At 37.9% G+C, this 22,995-nt stretch overlaps 1 protein-coding gene across 1 annotated transcript in view; it reads left to right on the top strand.

The window, feature by feature from the left end:
* LOC145994605 (neuronal acetylcholine receptor subunit alpha-7-like) overlaps window positions 1-22,995 on the top strand; it is a 550,747-nt gene that overhangs the window by 455,501 nt on the left and 72,251 nt on the right. Inside the window, exon 3 of the mRNA XM_083130647.1 lies at window positions 19,850-19,894. Within this exon, the coding sequence (XP_082986773.1) occupies window positions 19,850-19,894 (45 nt within the window). The remainder of the gene's footprint in view (window positions 1-19,849; window positions 19,895-22,995) is intronic.

A 22,995-nucleotide genomic window follows, 5' to 3' on the forward strand; every position in this document is an offset into this window, starting at 1 on the left:
AATGAATACTACAGAGGATGCCATTACATACATATATACCTGAATAGATGGGTAGGTTTATGTCTTGAAGATTAAGTCTAGTAGATGACGACATTTTCTGAGCAAATATTCCTGTAGTCGTCGAGGAACATCCTGCATAGCTAGACGTAACATATCCACAGGAGTCTGGATGATTTCCTCACGGATCCTTTCGACTCGACCTGCAACAACAAGAATCGCCCAGGTTCCTGTGGACATGTTACGTCGAGCTATGCAGGATGTCCCTCGACAACTACAGGAATATTTGCTTAAAAAATGTTGTCATTTACTGGACTTCATCTTCAAGACATAAACCTACCAATCTCTTCAGAGATATGTAATTATTAAATGGCATCTTCTGCACTTTCATTTCCTTGATTAAATATCTTGCAACTATTTATTCTCGTCTCTGTACCTCCTTCTCTGTACCTGTCTTTTTGAGACACCCTTTATTATAAAGTGGAATCCGAAGCATTATGTAATGAGACTCCAACCTAGATCCAATCCGGAAGTCTTTGGTTACAATGCAAGAGCTTAAGCCACTACTGTAGTGGCTCAGATGTGTAATTACAACAGAGCAATCAGTGAAGGAAAATGTCCCTATATTTTGCTTTGCCACTTAGATTTTGTTTATTATACTTCCCTTTTCTGCTCGCGAAGATTAAGATGAGTGATGATATAATAAAATTGATGAGAGGATACTCACAAAGAACACCCATGCTACTCCTGGATTCTCATCCGAGACCCCTAGAGTCATGGTACTCCATACTAACCACTTCACCACGGAGGTCGGCCTCAGAAGCAAGAGAGAATTCTCATTGGGATTTACTAATCCAATAATACTGTTACATGAAGACATTATACAAATTAAATGTTTTGTCGTGTAATTAGGGTTTGAAGATTGGATGATATTTTCTATTTTATTTAACGCGTATTTATTATTGCAACCTTATTTGGGTGCTATTAATAGTATATGAACAAATACAAGAGATATGCATACCAGAATTACATTGTGGGATTGTTCAAACGTTTATCAGAAATGCTGTTTACTTTTAAATATGATAGAAAACAACGAATAATTTAATTTGGACTGTGGTCAGCCTTGTGATACCAATCTTCTATGAACAAGGCATCCGTTAATCAGCATGAATATCTACTGTTCTGTTTATCATTATTTAAATGCACCCGGAAAACCGTTTCCCTCCATTGGTGGAACAATTTCCTCTTTGAAGTAAATTGAACAAATCACTGCATGAGCCATGATTACTAATCTTTTTTCCGCCATATTTGCTTAGTTCACTTGATACTAAATCGTTGCCTTGCTTCGTCGTGTTATTCAACAGTAAATTGGTGCCGTATAGTAAGCAAACTAGATTATTTATACTGTGTCCACTGCATGGAGCATTATTTAATTGCGTATCGCGTTGTCGTTTCCAACATGTTTCATTATACAGGATAGATGGACTTATAGTCTTTCGCACTGGTCGCAGTACATGATTTGTTGATTAAACGACGTAACATATGACAATAGTGCATGTTTCATCCCAGTCTATACTGTGTAACTTCTTTCCGTACACTGAGTTAATTTTGAGGTATTGGCAAGAGATACACTAAACACTTTTCAAGCGTATGTAAGTGTTCCAAATTATCTTTTTATGATTTTTTCATCACTACTTTTATCACCGTACACATGAGTCTTAATTTTTATATTTTCTGTTATTTGTTTCTTTCCTGTCGTTTTTCTCGCTTTCTCCCTCTTCGTTACGTTATTTTCATTTAATATCCTTACGTTACTACCCTTTTTGTTTGTGTTGCTTTTCCATATTAATTTTTAGATGCGAGGGCTATTTTTTTCAACCTCCGATGGCGCCGCTAGGTGGCTCGTGAAGCACTAGGAAGCGGGATGTCACGCAGCGTGATTGGCGTCCCCCCTGCCACTACCACCACCACTACCAAGGCCAGCGCTTCAGTTGAAGCTGAGCGACGGACGCGTAGAAATGTCTGCTACAATCGACTCTCCCGCCAAGTACGAGAAGCGTAGTGTGATACGATTTCTACAGGCAGAGGGGCAAAATCAATACGGCTGCATACTGTGATACATTGCGCAGACTACGCAGAGCCATCCAGAACAAACGGAGAGGCATGCTGTCTTCAGGCATTGTCTTGCTTCATGACAATGCCCGACCGCATGGTGCTGCGCCAACCCAAGACCTTCTTCAACGATTCCACTGGAAATTGTTTGATCACTCTCATAATAACTATTGTACTAAAACCTTTCTGAAAAATAGACATTAATTCTCCCTACAACCCAGACATGGCGCCGATCGACTTTCACCTTTTCCCGGCGATTAAGCAGTGGTTGGGAGAACGGCATTTCCACACCAATGAGGAGCTTCGGGACGCCGTGCAGACCTGTTTCAACAACATGCTGGTGCATCGGTACGATAAATGCCTGAATCTTCTTGGTGATTACGTTGAAAAGTAGATTATACGTGTACGTAACTTTTGTCAATAAAGCCATATTGCTATTTCATACCCTATCGGAGGTTGAAAAAAATAGTCCTTATTTTCTTTTTCTTCCAAATTTTCGTGCATTTTGTATTATTTCCTCCATCTTCCTTTTCTTTCCTGACTTTACCTTTCTTTTTGTTTATGCTTATTTACACCACTTTGTTTTTCTGTTTAGTTTTCTTCATGTAGTATGCTTTTCTATCCTTTTATTTCCATACTTTTGTTTTCGTATTTTATGTATTCTTCTCTTCCAATCCTTTTGCCATTCATTGTTGCCTTCCAATGACTCAATACTTAGGTATCCTTAATCTGACTACCATATTTAATCCCAACATGATTCTCTTAGGTTTTTAGTTTGTTGTAACTAACTTAAGTTTGTGTATTTCCCTACCTTTCCGGTCAGTTACTATTCTTACGGTCCATTTAATGTAGAGGTTTATTCATTAATTTTTAGTCCTATTCTATTTTTCATTTTCCATCATAGCTTTGAAGGTATTCAATACTAAAAATATTTTCCCTTCTCTTGTAACACAATTAAGGGATTCTGTCCAATTCACATTAGCTTCTTCATGTTCCTTTGAAGCTTATAACATATTCATGAAACTTTTATTCCGTAGGCTTCCTAATCAGTACGAATAACAACATCTCAAACAAAATAGATATATTCAGTTCATAGCGTAGGAAAAATTGTACATAAGTAATGCGATCGTGAAACAGATCTCTGTTTATATCAGTACTGTTTTTTTATCTTCTCTTTTTCTTATTTTAGCACTAGTGTACTGTTTTACTATTGCTTCTTTCCGGTTTAAAATGGCTTATGCTATACTAGAAATTTCAATAAATAAATGAAAACACATGAGGTGTCTTCCTCCACTTGAAGAATATATTGTTTCGTGGTTATTAAATTAAATTCAATTGCTGCGTGCAACAAGTCATTTGCAAACTATTGTCATTTCCTTATTTATTTGATCCTCTTCTTAGTTAAAATCAGCGCTTTAATTGGTAGACATGATTGATTGATTGATTTGATGTTTTAAGTTCACTTTATGCACAGTAAGGCTAATCGGAACTGGACCTACAGCTTAAAGTGGGATCCGAACCACTTTATGCCTCCACCGTGTATCGAAGCCGGGAGCCCTTGATTACAAGACGACGACGACGATACCACTGCGCCATACGGGAGACCACCTATTAAATGTCAAGTAGGGCAATGTTAATATCTTGTTGCGATGAAACGGTTTTTTGTTTATATCCTTCCTGATGCTGCACCGTAGATTTGATTCACATTCGAATACCATTCTCATATACACACATGCCTTTCGTACCCAGCAGACGAAATCCGTGTCGTGAAAATTCCTGACGATGGTGCGAAGGAAAGAGTGTGGGTGTCGAATTTCAACCAGTGGAAAAATTGGTTATATTAAAGCTCCTCACGTTCGTGGCGAATTCAGCATTTTTCGCATTTCGATCTCCGTAAATCCCCGTGATCACATTGAGGCTCTAAATAATAATAAAAAATACACACGTTTAATTTGCAGTCTTAAATTCCCCGAGTTATTATTTACAGATGTTGATAGTTACCAAAAATATCAACAGATGTCGTTGCATTCTGTGTTGCATCAAGTTTAAATTATGACCAACAGATGGCAGGTAAACTTTAGTTTGAGAGGCAGAACACGCTGAGAATTGTGACAAAGAGTTCGTTAAATTATTTTGTTATTTATTTAGATATTTATATATAATATATTCAGACTCATGTATATATCCGGGTTTGAAGTTCCACTTTGAGTAATTTGACTTTTTAAAAGAACTAACGATGAGATACAAGTATACAATGCCTTTTGAGTGTAAATGTGTTCTTGCCTGAAAATGTAGCCACTTCTATACAGGGTTATATGTTATGGCATTGTAGTGGTATGGTTTTGGGGGTTACGTATGAGGATTTGGGATAATACAAAAAGTAGTAGTGGGTATTAGAAGATTCCAGATTTTAACTAAACTTAGTGGCGTAACAGTCTTTTGAGGCCAAGGACTTGAAAAGAGGTGTTTTCATTGGGTGACACGTGGCCAGGTGATCGAATCCAATCGACGCTAGCTACTTATAATTTCCAAATAGCTCACCATTTATCCATACAAAACTGGGTAAACACTTTTGAACTCGCACTCGGAATTGAACCCTGAGCCACTCGCACCAAGGGCGAGATAACTAATCACTCTGTCAAGTCTGGAGCTGTTTTAAATAAAAATATTTCAGATACTTTTTGTTGATATCACTGAATAAATTAATCTGTTTAAATTACAAAACTTCTGCCGAGAGTTTTGTCTGTGTGTAGTTCAATTAGTTCATTGTATGTAGACGTTCGGAGTTGCAGTTATTGCAACAGGGAAACTTATTATCACCAAGTTTTTCTTGTAATTATTTACATAGAAGTTATATTTCAAAATATATTTTTCTGACATTTTCACTGAATAACGATTAGGTAGGTAGAGAGTGGGCTGGAATATTTGTTACGAGTGAGGCCATATTTAATTATAAATTTCTACATATTATACAAATATGCATATTTGGGATAATAAATGCACGTGTGTGTTGTACTGGGTAGATTGGTTCTATTCGTACCCTCTGACATCAATGCTGTTTCGAGTAGTTTCTACTGTTGCTTAGACAGCTTTACGTTTATTGGCATTACGGTTCCTCTATTTGATTGGTACACTGGACGTGCACGAGGGTTCATCAAAGTCCATAAAGTCGCTGAGCATTTCGCTTAAGACTCACCGAACCTTCAAGGTAAGTTGGACTGTTTGAAAAATATCATCGGTTTGAATCTAATGAGGCCATACGGATTTCATGAATTTCTCTTTCTCTGTGGCCCGCCCCCGCACTCGAATGAGAACAAGGGGACATCAAAGGTTGGAGTTGGTGTTGATGCTTCGGGGAGAGATGCTGAGGGGGGGGGGGGGGAGAGGACCTCAAGAGATTCTAGCGGGGAGGATAGAGTCAACAGAATCTGCCGTTGATTTCCCCGGAGCGTAAAGTTCCGTGGACGAGATTCTAGCGCGAGAGAGAGGAATGGTTGTCTTTATAAACGAAATAAGGAACGCTTTTGGTGGAATAAGGTTTCCTAGCGGGAGAGGACTCTAATTGCACTTCTCACATCTGCTGAGCAAGCTTCTTAGGTCGACGTTTGTGGGTTGCGAAGGTCGTGGAAGAATCAGATCGAAAATCGAAGCGGTGCTTTAGTTATTCATGGATCTTTTCTCCCCTCCTTTTTCGGAGTCTACGTGCAATAATTTCGCCCAGGAACCTTCCTCGGTTCCAGAGTGTGGTCTCAGGAGCCATACAGAAATTATTTAACGACCTGGGGGAAATTCTGGAACTGGGAGCTTGGCGCTGCATATCCTGGAGACGTGCGGTACACTGTAAATAATTAGTTAATCCTTGACCATACACCAAGCTCAATCTTCTTAGTGAAGTGCTGAGGAGATAGACGCAAAAAGTAGACTGGTAGTTAGTTAGTGCAGTTGTGCAGCGACGTGGATTCGATTCCCACAAACAGTATAACATATTAGTTCACCTATAGACTATCGTAAAGGTGTTCTCTACTTCTTAAACAAATTTGTAATCTTCCCAAAAGTTTATCACCAATATTGGGATTTGATGGCAGTATTTTATCCCTAGCTTACCCGTGCCTTACGAGAAACTAACTTAACTGAGGAGGGTCTCACAGGCCCACCATTTTTTTAATCACTAAAATTCAAGAAACAATTTTATTTTCGAATCGCTGCTTCCTTTATTGTTTGTGTAAGTTTCGTTATTTACTATAACAAATACAAAAATACCATAATTAATAAAAATTAATAATCAATTATTGAATGAGTATCACACACATATTTTATCATTCACTAAAACTCGCGAAAAATATTCTCATTTTTCACACGCTTTTTGTTTATATAGATGTACTTATACATAAATTTTAATAATTACAAAAAATGCAATAATTACCAACCAATTGTACACTGTCACTCATGAGTGTCTCGAATAAAACACATCCAAAGGGGTGCCTGATAGACCCACCAAGTGCGTTTTGCCTCCTATGCGCGTTACATATGTTCGTATGAGCAAAAGTAATACAGAAATATTGGAAACACACTAGGAACCAGTGTAATTTATTTTCAACTTTTAGTAAAATGTTCACAGTTAAAAAATCTAAAAATTAGAGGTGGTAGGTCTGACAGCGCCTCCCCTAAGCTAGGGTTAACAAGTACGTTTTTTTTTGTGGTTTTTTTAGAAAATTACTATTACACTGTCTCTGAGGAAGTTTTTAGTCTCTCGTAACCTTTTTAATATGTTGTGTATGACCTGTAAAGGGTCAGCGAAGTTAGTAATAAGTTGTGTTTCATACAGCGTATTTTGAATTGTATCTTCTGCAGTATTAATTGAGGCGAGTGTGCAGGTTCATTTACAACCTTGCGCTTTTAACATTTCTCAAGCGGCTCTTTGTATCCCCTTTCTTAACTTTGAGGTAATGTTTTTAGATAAGAGGATCTTCCTCGTTCACTTTGCAGGGAGCAAAGTGACCGTTTGTGCCGACGTGTCAAAAAATTGTAATTAATTAATTCTAATTCGTTCATTCTAATGTTAGAATAAAACACATTCCGTACATCACCTACAATTTTTTTTTCTCAAACTTTTTATAATGGTAAGCCTAAGTCGAGGAAATACAGTTACGCACCATGTGTGCATTTATTTGAATATCGTCGGAATGGGCAATGCTACTGAAGAAAAACGGGGGGGTACAAGAGAGTATGAATTTATCCACATGTGGCAGGTCGAAGCGTTTCTCATAGTTGATTAATAAGCTAGATACGATAGTGTAAAAAACATGACGAATAAGAATTTTCGGAATCCCATGTATTCCTTATGGGGAATCAACTTCAACGTCAAGTTACGGCTAATCAAATGGGAGTTACGACTTTTCTGCTGGGCAATCACTTCTTCAAACTGCCCTCTTCCCGTTGATATCATTTTCTATTCCATCGGAAGTTTGATATTCTCAAGATAACAAATCAATAAATACTCCCATATGCCCAATGCATTTCTCCTGCCTCCTGGCAGTGTTGCCAAACCTGGTGCGCATAAAAGAGCTAAATTTCACCTTAAATGGAGTTAAAACTGACTTTCAAGGAGCTAGATTTGTGAAGTGCTTCCTAGAGTAATGTTAGTTATCAAAGGGGTGGGGCGCTTTTATTACCGTTAACTCTAAATTGATGACAATTTATTCTTTGTTTTCACCATCTAGATCCGACGGCATCACCCATCTCATGGTCGTACAAAATCAAAAATAAAGAATTCCCTGATAACAATATTATGCCAATTTCACGTCAAGACAGCGCTATAAAAAAGTAGCTGAGGATATAAGAGGGGATGAGGCGACGCAGCCAATATAATAATATCACGGCACGTGCAAAATGTATAATCATGGCAAAAGTTGGTCTATGTGGGCCGGAACCAGTGTTGGTATCATAGTGAGGCACGGGGTCGGGCGCCCCAGTTCACAGGCAAACGAGTTCACGAAAGAGCCAGATCTGGCTCCAAAAGAGCTAAGTTGGCAACACTGACTCGGAGGGGAAAGCCAGGCGGAGGCTGTTGCGCATGCCCTTAAAGTTCAGCATCTTGAAAAGAGCTGACCAATTTCACTTAAAGACAAACTTTCGTGGTACAAACATCTCAGTAGATATCGTGATCACAATACTGGTCACTTACTCCCCTTTATCTACGCTCCTTATAAACCACTCATATTTCAGAGATTTTCTTATTATACTAATCGTATGAACATAATAGTGTCTAGGTAGTGTTTTCAAAACGTTAAAAATTGCAAGAAAGCCTTGCAGCCTTTTGCAATTTGAAACCGCACTCTGAGAGCCAGAGTCTGCCACGTGGTTCTTTTTCACTGGCGTAGGCGTGGTCAGCGCATCGAGTCCATTCGTTGCTGTTTTCTGGTTTCTGAGACGGACGTTCACTATTTCCTCTTTCCATGTAGGTCACAAATCTCTGCAAGTTGCTGGGTCAACGCCTAAATTTCGAGGATTCCCAGGCGAAATGAACCTGCGACCAAAGGCGAGATATTGACGGTTTGGTTAGGTGCTTGTTAAGAGCATACATTTTACGCTGACTATCTGTGGCGCCTGAATTCAGATGCTGAAAATGAATGGTGATGTGAAATGGACAAGATCAATAATCACAAAATAGCAATACCTTACGAACAATTCGCTTTTAGTGCTCATGATAGTCACTCCTACACGTTGATAGGGCACTATGTAGTTTTTAGTGTAGCAATACAAATGGTACACTAAGAAGTTTGTAATTTTACAAAAGTGGCAACACTGTTCAAAAGAAGTTTTTATGCTCTGAATAAATATGATATGCATTGAAGGTAAAGAACAGCAAATGTGTGTGATAGGTTTACGAATTTCAATATCTTCTAGAATTTATAGCATTTAACGGTGATTAAACTGTTTCAACGGAGACAAAGTTGTAAGATCATAGCTTCAAAGAATTTCACCGAGTTTCTGGAACAAGGAATGTTTTCAGCAGGATGCATTGATCTTTAGAAATCTGTACCGATCTCTCAACAGCAGTGGCTACTTTGTCACCAGAAGGGTCGTTCCCTGGCCAGAACCCCGGTCCCTGGCAACCCAGCGCTCCTCTCCAATGTTCCATGGCAGTTTCTCGTGTGTTATATAAGAGACCATAAATCTCAAGCAGTGGATCGAATCTTTGGAACATTCTTGGGTCGTGGAGGCAATCGTTCAGTGACACGCCAACTGGTTCTTGGAGGCTTCTTTATCGCTCTTTCGCTCTCTCTCTCTCTCTCTGTCCCCTCTTCTTGTTCGGACTCTCTCTTTTGGGCCTTCCTTTCTTCATCCTCCAGAGATTCGATCAAGATTTAGGATTACCTATTAAACCACGGGGAGGTAGGGAGAATGAGTCGGGCTTTCAGGGCCGTAACTCACCCAGTTACATCCTCGCAACTTCTCTCCGAGTTTCAGCCGGCACAACGCTCTCCCATGGCTGGGTCGTTACGAATCAATGCCCCATATCTCAAAAGCACATTGTGCCAAGCTGTAGGTTCGCATCCAGGTTGAAATAGGGGCGAAATTTCTCTCAAAAGGGGCTGAACTACCGAAGCGGCTTCTTGCCGTTTCCCCCGAGCTGCCGGAAGTTGGTCATTGTCAGGTTTTCAAACGCAAGCGGCTGCCCTTTGTGATTTGAATCTTACCATTTTTGGACAGCAGAGAGACGCATGACTTACTAAGAGACTTACCAAGTCCATGAAGGCCAATAATAGACACAACTCACGACAAGTCAGGTACAAGCTGAATTTTGGTTCACTTTTACATGGCTCGTAGACGAACAGTTTAAGAATAGTTCCCAACTTTTTTTCCAATCAACAATCCCACTGACGCCTCTCTGAAAGATGAACTTGATTTCAACTTCCGAGGGGCGTGTAAGGAGGCACCCTTCCACGTACTAGATCCACACCCAAATGCCAACTGTACTTGCACGTAGTACAACCTGAACTGCTTTCTCCGACTAATCAAGGGCCTCCCCGATGGCGCGGTGGTAGCGTCGTCGCCTTGTAATCAAGGGGGTACCGGGTTCGATACTCGGTGGAGGCACATAGTGGTTCGGATCCCACTTTAATTAATACTGTAGCTCCAGTCCCAATTAGCCTTACCGTGCATATAGTTGACTTAAAACACCAACTGAATCAATCAATCAATCAGACTAATAAGGCTCTGGCATCGGTATCAATCTAATCCTCTACGGACTTGTGTTGTGTGCTGTCCATATGCGTTTGTGCTTGTCCCTTCATTTATTTCATTTCCATCTTTGCAATTAGCCAAAAATGGCAGATAGGCGAAGTAAAATAAACTAAACCAATCAATCAAATAATCAACTTTCTAGGAATGTTTAGGAACAAAACCCTTCTTTATGTTACGTGTATATTGTATGTTACAGTCGACGGGAAGAATAATTGTCGGTAAATTGGCCATCTCTGTTTTCATTATCTTTTGTTCCATACCCTGCGTTTAAGGAATTGAATTCTATTGATGCATAGAAAATGTAGTCAGTCCTCTGTTTATTAACGTAATTATTTCAATTAATGGTCATCATATTGTGGAATACAGACTGCATTAAAATGAAAATGGGCAGGTCGACTAAAATTGCTTTTGGAGTTTCGTGGATGTAAGATATTTACCATGGAAGATACAATAAACATGTTCGTGTTCAGACTTCTAGTCTTCGTGATAACGTTGTTGAATAAAGGTAATAGCCCATGGCTTGATAGCCCTGGAAAGGGCCTGGGCCTATCTCTCTCCCACGATCCTACCTAGAGGTGTGGAGATTTTCAACCAGAAGTTGGGTGATGTAAGGTTAGCTCGTCGAACCCTCAGCCGTTGTAGGAGATTTCCGAGACCGGGTTACGCAACTCACTCGTAGCTCCCCATTTCCTCACGATGGTGGGTTGTCACCAGCCCTATACACAGGCCGAGAACCCAGAGACTGATCTCGAGCGGACTCGAACCGATGCCGTCCCGCAGCCGGAGCCCAAAGCACAGCGCCTTACACCGCATGGCCACGGAGGAGGACAACGTTGTTGAATTGTTGGTTCAATTCCCAGTGCAGGCACAGCGATTAGGAATTCCATTTTGTATTGCAGGTTTAGCCACGGTTAGCCTAGCCTATCTGAGCTAAAAGTGGACTTAAAGACAAATACTTTCTATTTCTAGGCTGGATGGATGAATTTGGTCCAGCTCTTTTATAGTTCTCCTCTTTTTACTTAAAATTTAAGTCCCCTCGGTATTTTCCTGCTCGCCTCATGGTCTTCTTCTCATCTTCCTCTCTCGTGATTTCATATTTGTAGAAAACTGTATATAGGAAAACTATCAGCATGTTTTCATAAATAACTGTGTTGTAGCATCTTTCTCTACGTAACCATCTGTGTGATATGAAAGAACTGGAACTTTCACCGTGTAGATAAAAGAAGATGCAAGAAAATCTCAAAATAGGTGCGTGTTTAGTACATCATTTCATATATTCTCACTCTCCATTCTACGTCCGTTCCTCCTCATCTCCTTGGGGAACGCAAGAGCCGCGGAAGGTACTGAGCACACTCTCCACCTCGTTGTCAGTGCACGAGGCGTGAGTTAATGCAATCCACGCGTTGTAAACATTGCTTTGTGGGCGGTTAGAAGAGTCATGGGGTGAGTAGGTGCGAAATACGGGTTTGGATGGGTTAGGTAGTTACCGCGGAAACGGGCGGGGTTGTGATACACACATCTCCGAAAGTTAATCAAGAACATTCGTTCGGGTCGACCTCCGTGGCGTAGTGGTTAACATAAAGCAGTACGACACTAGGGGTCCGGGTTCGAATCCAGGCCTGGACATAGGTGTTCTTTGTGAGTGTTCCTTCATCAATTGCATCATATCATCACTCATCTTCTCCAATAACCAAAAGTGACAGAAAAGCGAAGTAAAATAAAACAAATCATTGAATCTAGCATTATAGTCACGAACAATTCTGGATTGTAACTACCAAGTAGACTTTCAATGGGATCATTGCAACTCAGAATTGTCCGTAACTGTACAACTTACATGTAAGGCATATAACATCGATGAGAATAAATTAAGATAAAATAAATGAACTAACAAGTCATCTCGGATGTTGTAGTGGTAACGCTGTTACCTTGTAATGAAATGGTCCAGTGTATCAACTTCTGGTGTTAGCTCATAGGGTAGAGGTTCGAATCACACTTCAAAGTCTAGATCCGGTCCTAATTAGTCAATCTAAATATAAGTAGACTTTAAACAAACTTTGACAAACAGACACACAGAATCCCTGGACTGGATTAGAACCAACCACTTTCTGAGAAAAAATTATAAAGCCACTCCGCAACATACTCGCCAACCAGTCTGCATATTTATATAGAGTCATTGTAGTGATGTCAGTAGTGAGCCTTGGGAAACTTAGATTTTATTCCCCGTTTTCTGTACAAGTAAAAGTGCCCGTAGGATTTATCCAGCCATAAAATCAATGTTTACTTTGGGACGACACTGAGGAGCATTGTGGTGATGAAACCATCGCCTATGTGACCAAGATTAAAAATATATGATTCCCTGCTTCCACACCTCGCTACATGACCTTCATGGCACAAGCGTGTCTCCTGTAGAAATATCACCCACGCTCGCAGACAGAGAGGCAGCAAGAAATCAGCTGAAAAGGATAAAGTTACCCAAAACCTCTCAACCGTAGTTTAAACATATACTCCTTTCTATTGGGACTCTCATAATAGACTTTTCGCCAGAAGTAATCCATACAGATAAAAGAAGAAAAGAAATGGGGAAAAAGAAACCGGACAAAGCTCTAACATTGGCGCTTTTGTTTCCTATGGCCCAAGTTCCGTCAGCAAAGTAATCTCCAACAATACTACCCTAGCCGCTAGGCCGGAAAGTTTCAAGGCGGACCCAAGACATGAGTTGAAGAACAATAGATTGGATTGGCTCCTCTTTCTTTCTCTAAAAATGGGTAGACGACTGCCAAGTCCACAACTTGACGAAACCAAGCCTCTTCTTTGGAAACGTTCCAGCAGCTTTGGACAATCTTGGAGACTGATTCATTGTGACGTTTGGTACAGCTTTTAAGGTCTTCCGTTCTTACAAGACAATTCCAGCTCTTCTGGTCGATGCCCGTTTCGAACCAGTGATTCCCCAAAACCAAGCACCGCTGTTACCGCCCCCACCCTTTTGTCTAGTGGAGGGAAAGAAATCACGTTCAATGTCGGCCAAGCATTCGATCAAATTTGTAATTGGTATTATATCTGTCGGGTTCCGAGCCACATTTTTCTTTCTCTCGAGTTCGTCGACCGCCGAATATGCTACACAGATTGGTCAAACTAACCATGACGTTTGTAGGATCCAGCGTTGCAAGAAGGAAATACTGCCAATAGGGTATTACCAAACTTCTCTGCTTTCGTTATTGGGAATTTATTTCGGTGTTGCTTAAGAACCTGCCACACACAGGGTGATTACAAATATTGTATGAATCTGAAACCGTTAAATGTACAGACATCCACTGGTGCATGAAGTTCCTCATCGAGATCAAGTCATTTTAACTCGGCTTCGAATTGGACACAGCCGTCTCATACATCGTCATTTGATGCAAGGGCTGGATCCTGCGTTGTGTCAATTTTAATATCCTCAGAGTATTAACCTTTACAACTGTTTATGTTTATGTGGGCGCGGTGGCTCAGCCGGTAACGCGTCTGACTACCATGCTAAAAGTCACGGGTTCGATCCCTGGCCGGTTCAAATCCGGTAACTTTTCTAACGTTGGAAGCGGTCCCGGCGCCCACCCAGCGTCGAATAACATGGGTACCTGGGGGAAACCCTGGGGGGTAAAAGCGGTCAGGGGCGTGATGCTGATCACATCACCCCCACTCACGACCGGATCAAGAAAGTCACCCCCACACCCCCTATACGCCTTCATGGCGTGATGCTAAGCACAGAGGAGCACTTTACCTTTTTTAACTATTTATCATCCATGTTTGGAGACGATGAATGTGTATTAGAAAATAGAAAATGGTTTTAGTTTTTTTTGCGAAGAGCGGGACTCTTACACTGTTTCTGAGGAAAAGAGATTATGGCACAATTTGGAAACTGTATCCGAAATTCTTTAAATAACTAATCGTCTGACTTAATAAGGTTGTCTGTGATATGATTAACATTTAATATTAAATAAGTTTAAAAAAATGCTCAAAAGCTTAAATTGTCTACTATTTACCTATTCTAGCACTTCATTTAGAGAGAACTTCTTGTCCCCTCTTAGAATGATTGTTTTTTGCTTGGAAGGGTAACACTTAGGCAGCACGTAGTACTGGTGCTGGTTAGCGAATCGAATCGGCAAAAATCTACAAGTCGTAGTTTGATCCTCACGGGCAGAAATTGCATCTGAAGTTGAGTGAAGAAATTATCTCTATAAACATAGTGTTAAAGTAAATAATGTATATTGTTGAATATACATTGCAAACTAACAAAACGTCACTACCATGTATTATCCTCCGATCCAAACTCCGTACATAATTTCTAAGAAGAAAATACATGCATTACCAACATTCCTCTACGTAATATGAGAGCGTGTTGGTTGGATTTGATTTACATTTTGTTATTTATCTTTGCTTTTCTACCACTTTTGGATAATAAAGACGATGAGGATGAGTTATGATACGATAACCTCGGCTTCGTAGTGACTTGAGCTAGACACTCCACCATGGATTTCGGCATGTAAGGCACGGATATACTGAAGCTTGTTTTTATTGTGTTTGTCACATATCGATATATCTATGTTTCCAGCGGAGGTGTCAGCCAATGCGATGAAAGTCGAGACACTACGCGTGAGAAATTCTACGAGTCATTAAGGTACTTTGGAAGAAGCCGCGAAAAAATTTCCCCTCATATATTCTCCTTTTGAGACCAAGAAAGAGAATTTATGGGAAATATTTCGGACGACGAATGGATTCTTACTTCTGGTCGATTGCCGAAAGAAGGGGTTAATCACGAGCAGTCGTTCATTACGAAGACGTGATGTGGCAGCAAAGAAGAGGAACGGACAATGGAGAAGAATGTGGTCGAGGAGACGCCACATTGATGAATGCATTCATTGTGGACCACAAGACGCCTACGATAGGGCATTCGCCTCTAAAGGAACGGCCAAGAAAAAAGAGCTCTCCAGGGGGTTATCGGTAGAGAACTGTCTAATGTAAATGTAGAAGACAACCAGGGTTCCTTGCTATCCTTTAGTCAGCTTCGTGTTTGAAGGATTTACACATTTATTTAAACTGCAAAGTATGTACAGTCACCGACAAATAAATGGGACACCTAGATCCTGAAATACTCGCTTCCTTGGAAAATGTTATGTGTGTTGCTTAACTCTACGGCGATAGGAGGATTTTAATAGTGGCAACTTATGCCACCGCCGTGGATTTAGGCAAAACACACAATGCATTGCAGGCAGCAGGGTCTAAGTGTCCTATTTTGTATTGGTGGTGACTGTACCGTCCGCCGAAATAAAATTTGGGTATGAAATTTAAACCTCTCTTCCATGGGCTGATTTTTAGGCCAACGCAGCTCTGGCACCTGAACCCACAGCCAGTATAATTATCTGTGGAGGCATGACCATGCGTTTGTGTTTGCCTCTTCATCCATATCGTCGTATGAACTGTCATCCTCAAGTACTTAATAGCAACTTCAGATATCGCCGTAAGAGTTAGGCAACACGCATAACGCCATGCAAGAAACAGAGTATTCCAGGATCTAGGTATTACATTTTTATGCAGGTGACAGTACATGTAAGGTGACGTACATATTTAAGGGCAGTGGGTTCCGTTCTGGAGACATCAGTTTCTTTCGCGATACTTTCAAAATTATGATATTAAGCGTAACGCACAAAAAATAAGGTTCCTTTTCCTGCTACTGTCAGATTTCTATCAAATGTTTAACTGTCACTCGTACGCGCACATACATAAACACTTTCCAAAATTACAACTCTGTCACACCTCCAGGAATTTGCCTGTGGCACGCCCTTGTTCATTGAGAGTTCTGATCAGTGGCTGCGATTAGGGAGGGCAAAGGGTAGTTGCCCCCACTTACTTTTTACTATTTTTTGCCCCTGCGCTACATCATCTCAATGCTAAGCCTTGTCTACCAAGATAAAGTAAACTGTCTTTGATTTCCCCCCCCCCACTATTAGCACCCAATCACCGCTACTGGTTCTGATAATTTACTTTACGGCTCTTTATTGTGTTTTATTCATTCATTAAGAAACAATCATCTGTTCTCATTCCTGCACCAATACAATGCAATTAATAGCAATTGAGAAATTGTATTGCATTCTCTTAGGTTTATATTTCTTCAGTAAGAAATAAATAGACAAACGCCACCACATTCTACATCACCCGCAGACAACCAGATTATTCTGAACCTAATTTTATACTATTAACATCCGTGGCAAAGTGGTTAAAGCTAGGTCTTGGTTTCCTGGTTTCAAATCATTGCTTACATGTTCGGCTGTGCTTATACAATCATCTAATTCATCAATTGACAACTCATCCCCATCTACGCTGATAACCTAGAGGGGTTGAAAACCCGATATAAAATAACAAAATACATATTATTTGGTGAGCACAAGAAATGCTTGCTCAATGAACGAATGAGCAATGCTTACTGGTCAGTAATTTCTCCTTCTGCACACATTGCGAAGATTCAGTATCATTTTTTTACACCTCATATGGCGATTTGTTAGGAAGTTATCATTTATAAATGGAAACATGCATATTAAGGGAGAACCCTCGCTTCATGTAGTTCACCGTTCTGGTCCTAGATGGCAGACCTCTACGCTGTGCTCAACCGTCGAGAAAATCAATGAAATTTCAAATGCATGGAGCTGTTGCAGCCTCTTCTTCCTTATGGTACTGCAGGTTTGCTGGTACTCTGAGCTTATATTATTATGGTGCAAAATATACAATCGAGACAATTAGACATTAAAAATAGTTGGATTTATCTGTACTTTAATGCTTTAGAATAACCGATTATTAAGGGAATACAAAATGTAATTGCAATAGCGAATCAGAAATATATCAAGCAAATAGATCAGTATTCAGTGTTCAGACAAATCTGGCAATAGCCACGACCAATATTTTAAATTTAAATATTACAGCTCTCATCAAAGTGTAATGTAGTGGAATGTATGTTTTGAGTCATAAAGTTATTGGCAAATGCTTTTTGTAAGCATGTGTGTCTGATACAAATTCATTTTCATTCATTAATGAATGATATTATTTCTCTCTTCAATTAAATAATTTTGATAGAGAAGAAATATTTAAAATAAGTTATTTTATTATGCAATAAGTATTGTTGAATTTGGGATAGGACACTAAATAATTTAAGACCTTGTAATATTATTTGATTAGACTTTTACACGCTGAATTAAAATCCGTGCTCGTCACTGGCGATGACTTTTTTTTACCTATGTTGCATGTCAGTCGGACATTCACGTTTCACCTGAGCCCACTTCGTCTCATGACTGCTTACCAACACAAAGTGATGCGATTTCTGAGACTGGCGTACGCAGGATTTTTTCCGGAAGGGTCTGGAATTGAAGAGGTGGACATTTCATAGCTGTGTTCTTGGGGCGGGGGAGAGGTACACTATAAAATAATTCATAATTACCCTTCGTCTTAAAGGTTTTCAAAGACAAAAAAAGTAATCGGGGTTCATTTTAAAACGGGGGTTGAGTTATCATTTAAAGGTTTACAGAATTATTTACTGATTTCATCTGAAAACTTTGATTTTCTCAAAATTTCTAGAGCAGCTGTAACCCCATCAGCCCCCCCCCCCCCGTCCTCTGCGTACACCAGTGATTTTGGACCTGACAGCCATTTCAGGCAAAACGGAAATTCATGTAAATATCGTCTGTTAACTCAAGGTAATTTAAACGATCTTGTTCAGGACTGAAAATGTCTAAAAATAGGCCAATCTGTTGTGTTCTAAACAGAAAAACTACTTCAGCAAGTCATTAAAAGTGTATCTCTTTCGTAAATGCAGAAAGAGTTTCAAGACTTATATTATGAAGGTTATTTAGTCTATTGTAACACTATTTGAGCTGAGATAGCTGAACTTCATCGTGAACATAAAATAGGCTGTGGTTTTGCACACTGGGGAAATATTTCTTTCTGTGCTGTGAGCTTATGCAACTAAGATGAAGAAATTTATGAAAATGTGACAATCCTCATGGACGAAAATCTATATGTCAAGCACAATTGAAAAATATATTTAAATTTTAACATCATTATGTGAACACAATGAAGACTTGTTTCCTTGTTACAAAAACATTAAATCCTCTGACCTAGGCAGTTTGTTTGTTGTTGACGGACTTGAAACTCGGCTACACTCAGTTTTGTTATTTCTTGTTCAAATGTGACATTAGTACCACGAAAATGAATTATACCAAACAAGATTAACCAAGCTTGAATCATTAATCTGGTCCAAAATGTGTACATCCCTTACTAGTGAACTACGTACACGATTCGTTCCTCTCCACTTCAAGTTAAGCGCCTTGTAATGAAGGGGTCCAAGTTCGATACCCAGTGGGGACATATAGGGGTTCGGATCCCACTTTAAACTGTAGGTCTAGTCCCGATTAGCCTTACTGTGCATAAAGTGGACTTAAAAACGCCAACTCAATCAATCAATACTTCAAGTTAGGGCTTGCAGTGTTGTTGGCTTTCATCATTTGAAGAGAAAATGTCCTAGTGTAAGCAATGCTAAAATTAAGTCTGCAAGTTTTTGATCCCCCCAAAATAAGAGCTTTGATTCCGACGCTAGTTACATATTTGAACTGAAAGTGAAATGTTCTATTAAGATCATGTATTTTCTCCTCGTCTGCAACAAAACTTTTCACGTTGCTGACCAGTGTTATATTACTATGGACAATATGGTGAAAGCAAATTTTCAAAACGATTCTTCTCTTTTTATTTTTGGATTTTTTTATGTTATAAAGATTCAAAGATAGATTAAGTAATTTATTTATTCATCATGTAAGACATTGAATTATGTTAATATCTATAGATTGCAAAATAAAATATATATGGTACATTTAACTTCTTCCTCTGCAAAAACTGTTCATAATTACAAGAATTTACATTGATTTCCCCTACAGGACGAAAAGAACCAAATGCTTTCCACGAATGCGTGGTTGAATTTGGTAAGTTAAGTGTCGGAGAATAATTGTTAGAACCATGCGAAGGGAATTGTTTTCAAATAAATCACATACGAATGAATACATTATCACTCAGATTTAATTGATAATGTTTCACTTATTGAATTTATAAATTCGTCACATCGCAATTATGAGATACGTTGGTTATTATAATTCAGCTAAATAGGCCATGTAAATTTTAAGATATTTTTTTCGAGAATAACTATTTGAAAACGATTTTCACTATCATCGAGAGTTCATGTAAAGGTTTGGTGTGTTTTCTTGTTAAATGTATGGAATGAGGGGATCTTATAATTTACAAGTTTAACGTAACACTGATATGTAGGGAATTTCAGAATAAAGAATCATATATAATTCTAATACCATAAACTTATGGGGAAACGGTAAGGAAAGGTCCCTAAATTCCTCTTGGTGTATGTTTCTGTGTTGTTTCTCCAGAAAACTAATATAAAGAAATTTTCTTCTCGTTGCATGGGGTATAGGATGAGAAGAATCAGCTACTAATAACAAACATTTGGTTAAAACTGGTAAGTGAAAGTAATAGATAATTCTTAAATCCTGAAAGATACATCAAGTTAGAAAGCAGCTATACAATATATGAACAAATTAATATTATTACTCTTGATTTCATAAAGATTTCCCTCTCATGAGAAAATAAGAATATTAAAAACAGCAACTTGATTTATCTTCGTTGGTTATAAATTTTTCTTAATTCTTAATTGACAATAATTCGCTTCAATGTGCATGAGTAAAAATTTCCTCACTATTCTCAATGTATTGGTTTAAATTGATTTCGGCTTAAATTCCTTCTTTGTTCTGATATTATCATTGTTATACTTAATCGTACTACACAGTATGTTTTTGTTCATACTTGTGCTAAATATTAGTAATAAAGCTTTATTTATATCAAAATATGCTTTAACCCTCCCTTCTTGTCATCTTGTAGACCCGTAAAAATCACACCTTTCCTGTGATGCTGGTTAAATAGTTAAACACGTTGTATCTTGCATGAAGTAACAAAATATAATAGTTTTGCACTTTCTGTAGTGAATGTATTATTTCCTGTGTAATTAAAACATGTCATTTGTAATTTATGTGATCATCTAATGCTGTGTTGATATCTAGTACTACATTTAAGGAATTTAATGAAGTAATTTCATTTTCTCTGTTGTAGTCCTCAGTTAATCACTTATGGTGTGCGAAAGGAATTTTCACTAAGTGCATCATTATTCTTTACATTTTAAATGAAATGAAACACAAAGAATAGTACGTAGGTTAATCAATATTTTTCGAAGAACAATGAAATTATATAATGAATAAAATTGAATTCTAATACAAGTTGCATTGTTGATATATCTCGAATAATCATAAATTTTAAAATTTAAGAATGGGAGTTTTATATTGCTTGCACTGAGTTACACCTGTGAATCTGCAGAGAGAAACCATGGATGAAAAATCTGAACGAATTGATGGAACACGATATAAACCACAGTTTTGTATACATTTCCTTCTCTTAAAGTTCTGCCCACCTAGTCTAATGAACTCTAGTAAATACTTAGAAATTTGATAACGAATAAGCACATTGCTTATAAATAATTAATATAAAGATATAGTGAACATTAAACGTTTGTCTGTAACTTTGACAGTTGTATGTTTGCCAGCTAGAACGTAGCTTTTAGTTGGGGATTAGACGAAAATGGTATTGAAAATACTACTAATAATGATTTAATACGTAATTTAAAATGATTTTTCAATCTGCATATGCCATAAACATTACTCATAAACAGTAAAAAATACAATCTAGGAATTTGCTTAATAAATTTTGTTGTCTTTCAGTAAGGGATTTAAAGCGAGCAGAAACTTCGTCATAATAAAAACATTACTGCATTTTATATTGTTTAATCAATTTATCAAAATAATAAGTACAGAAATTACTTACTTATTTTTAAAAATATTGTTGCGTCACACAATTATTCCGCATTGCATGTTCTATATTGGATATAATTGCATGACTCTGAATCATTGTTTTAGTTGAACTTAAGCTGACTAGACAAAAAATAGTCACCCCCAGTATAAGAAGCATTGCTGTAATAAAACAATCCTACGAACTGCCGTGTCGTCTTCTACCTGCTCAGCCTTATTCAATTGCATCCCGTCGTAGAGCTGTGCGATATCGATTTTCTATATCGAGTATCAAAATATAGACGTCGTATCGATAATATTGATATCAACTATACCGTTAATATCGATATATCCATGTTGATAGTTTTACATATGGGACATTTCATGTCAAAGTGTCCCTGAATATTAATTTTTAAAATTAAATTCAACGCTCTAAGTTTATTCAATCTTTTGAGTGAACAATCTAAAATTGTATTTTGAATACAAATACAAGTATTATACATAATTAAGTTAGAAAGTAGAAGCAATTTTACATATGTTTCGCTTATTTTAACTTTTTGATTTACTTTTGTTTTCTATTGTGTCTTAACTATTACATTTCCCCCACAACTTTACTAGAATATTTAAAGGTCCATTACCTTCCCTCTTTGTCTTAAATGATTTATTTCTCATCATTTGACAATTCACAGAAATTAAAATAAATGTCTTATTAAGTAAAGAGGCAGTGTTTCGTCTGTCCACCCATGACATAAAATTGTTAACTTGTAGATATATATCTGGGAAAGTAATATAAGGGTAGTTTTGTTTAATACACAGTGTTAAGATTCATAGTTCATTGCTCAAAAACTGTAAGAAAAATGTTGTTTAACTGTCAGTAGAATAGTTACTTTATTATCAAAAATTTAGTCCACGTGTCCCACCCGTGAGAATGGAATGCACCATATCGACACTTCAACATTTTTAAAAATCGACTTCATATCGATATATCGAAATATCGTACAGTCCTACATGCAGGATGAACTAACAAGTGAATACAGACTAGGGCCTTGGAAAAAAATATGTTAATGTGTTATCCAGTACCATACCCTTCATCCATCCGTTGAAACCAATACCTCCATAGTCCGCTATACTTGGGGTGACTAATTCTGTGTAATAGTAATATACTTGATGTAGTGGACTGCATTAATTTTTCTAGTGTTGTTTCATAAAAGGTGAAACTGAATTAAAATTTTCTAATTGCTATGTGCATTTATTTTAACATTCAACATTAATTCTAACTTGATTAGTGTTGTTATCTATTCATGTCTAATTCCATTGCTTTCGTAAAGGTTTGTATGATTTTTTTGGATATAAGATTATACATTTTTAAATTATTTTGACTTCAACATAAATATAAGGAGATGTAATTATTCAGTTTGTATTTACATTTATTTTCCTAATAACATATTTTCTTGTTCATATTTCTGTAACACTAATTGTGTAGATATTACAACTACACAATCAATTTAAAATATTCATGTATTTGCAATATTTCTTTATACAAAAATAACAAACTCTTGCAGTAATGATATGGTAACTATGTAAAATTTTGATTATCTTTATGTATGTATTGTAATAACTACAGTATATAGTTTTATATTTGTTGCCTAAAATATTACATATTAATATCCGCAATGCTTATCTATATCATAGATTCACTGCATTTATGAAATTATAAAAGTTAGTA

Source organism: Lepisma saccharinum, chromosome 11 (genome assembly GCF_977018435.1).
Source record: "Lepisma saccharinum chromosome 11, izLepSacc3.1, whole genome shotgun sequence".
In the NCBI taxonomy this organism is placed as follows: domain Eukaryota; kingdom Metazoa; phylum Arthropoda; class Insecta; order Zygentoma; family Lepismatidae; genus Lepisma; species Lepisma saccharinum.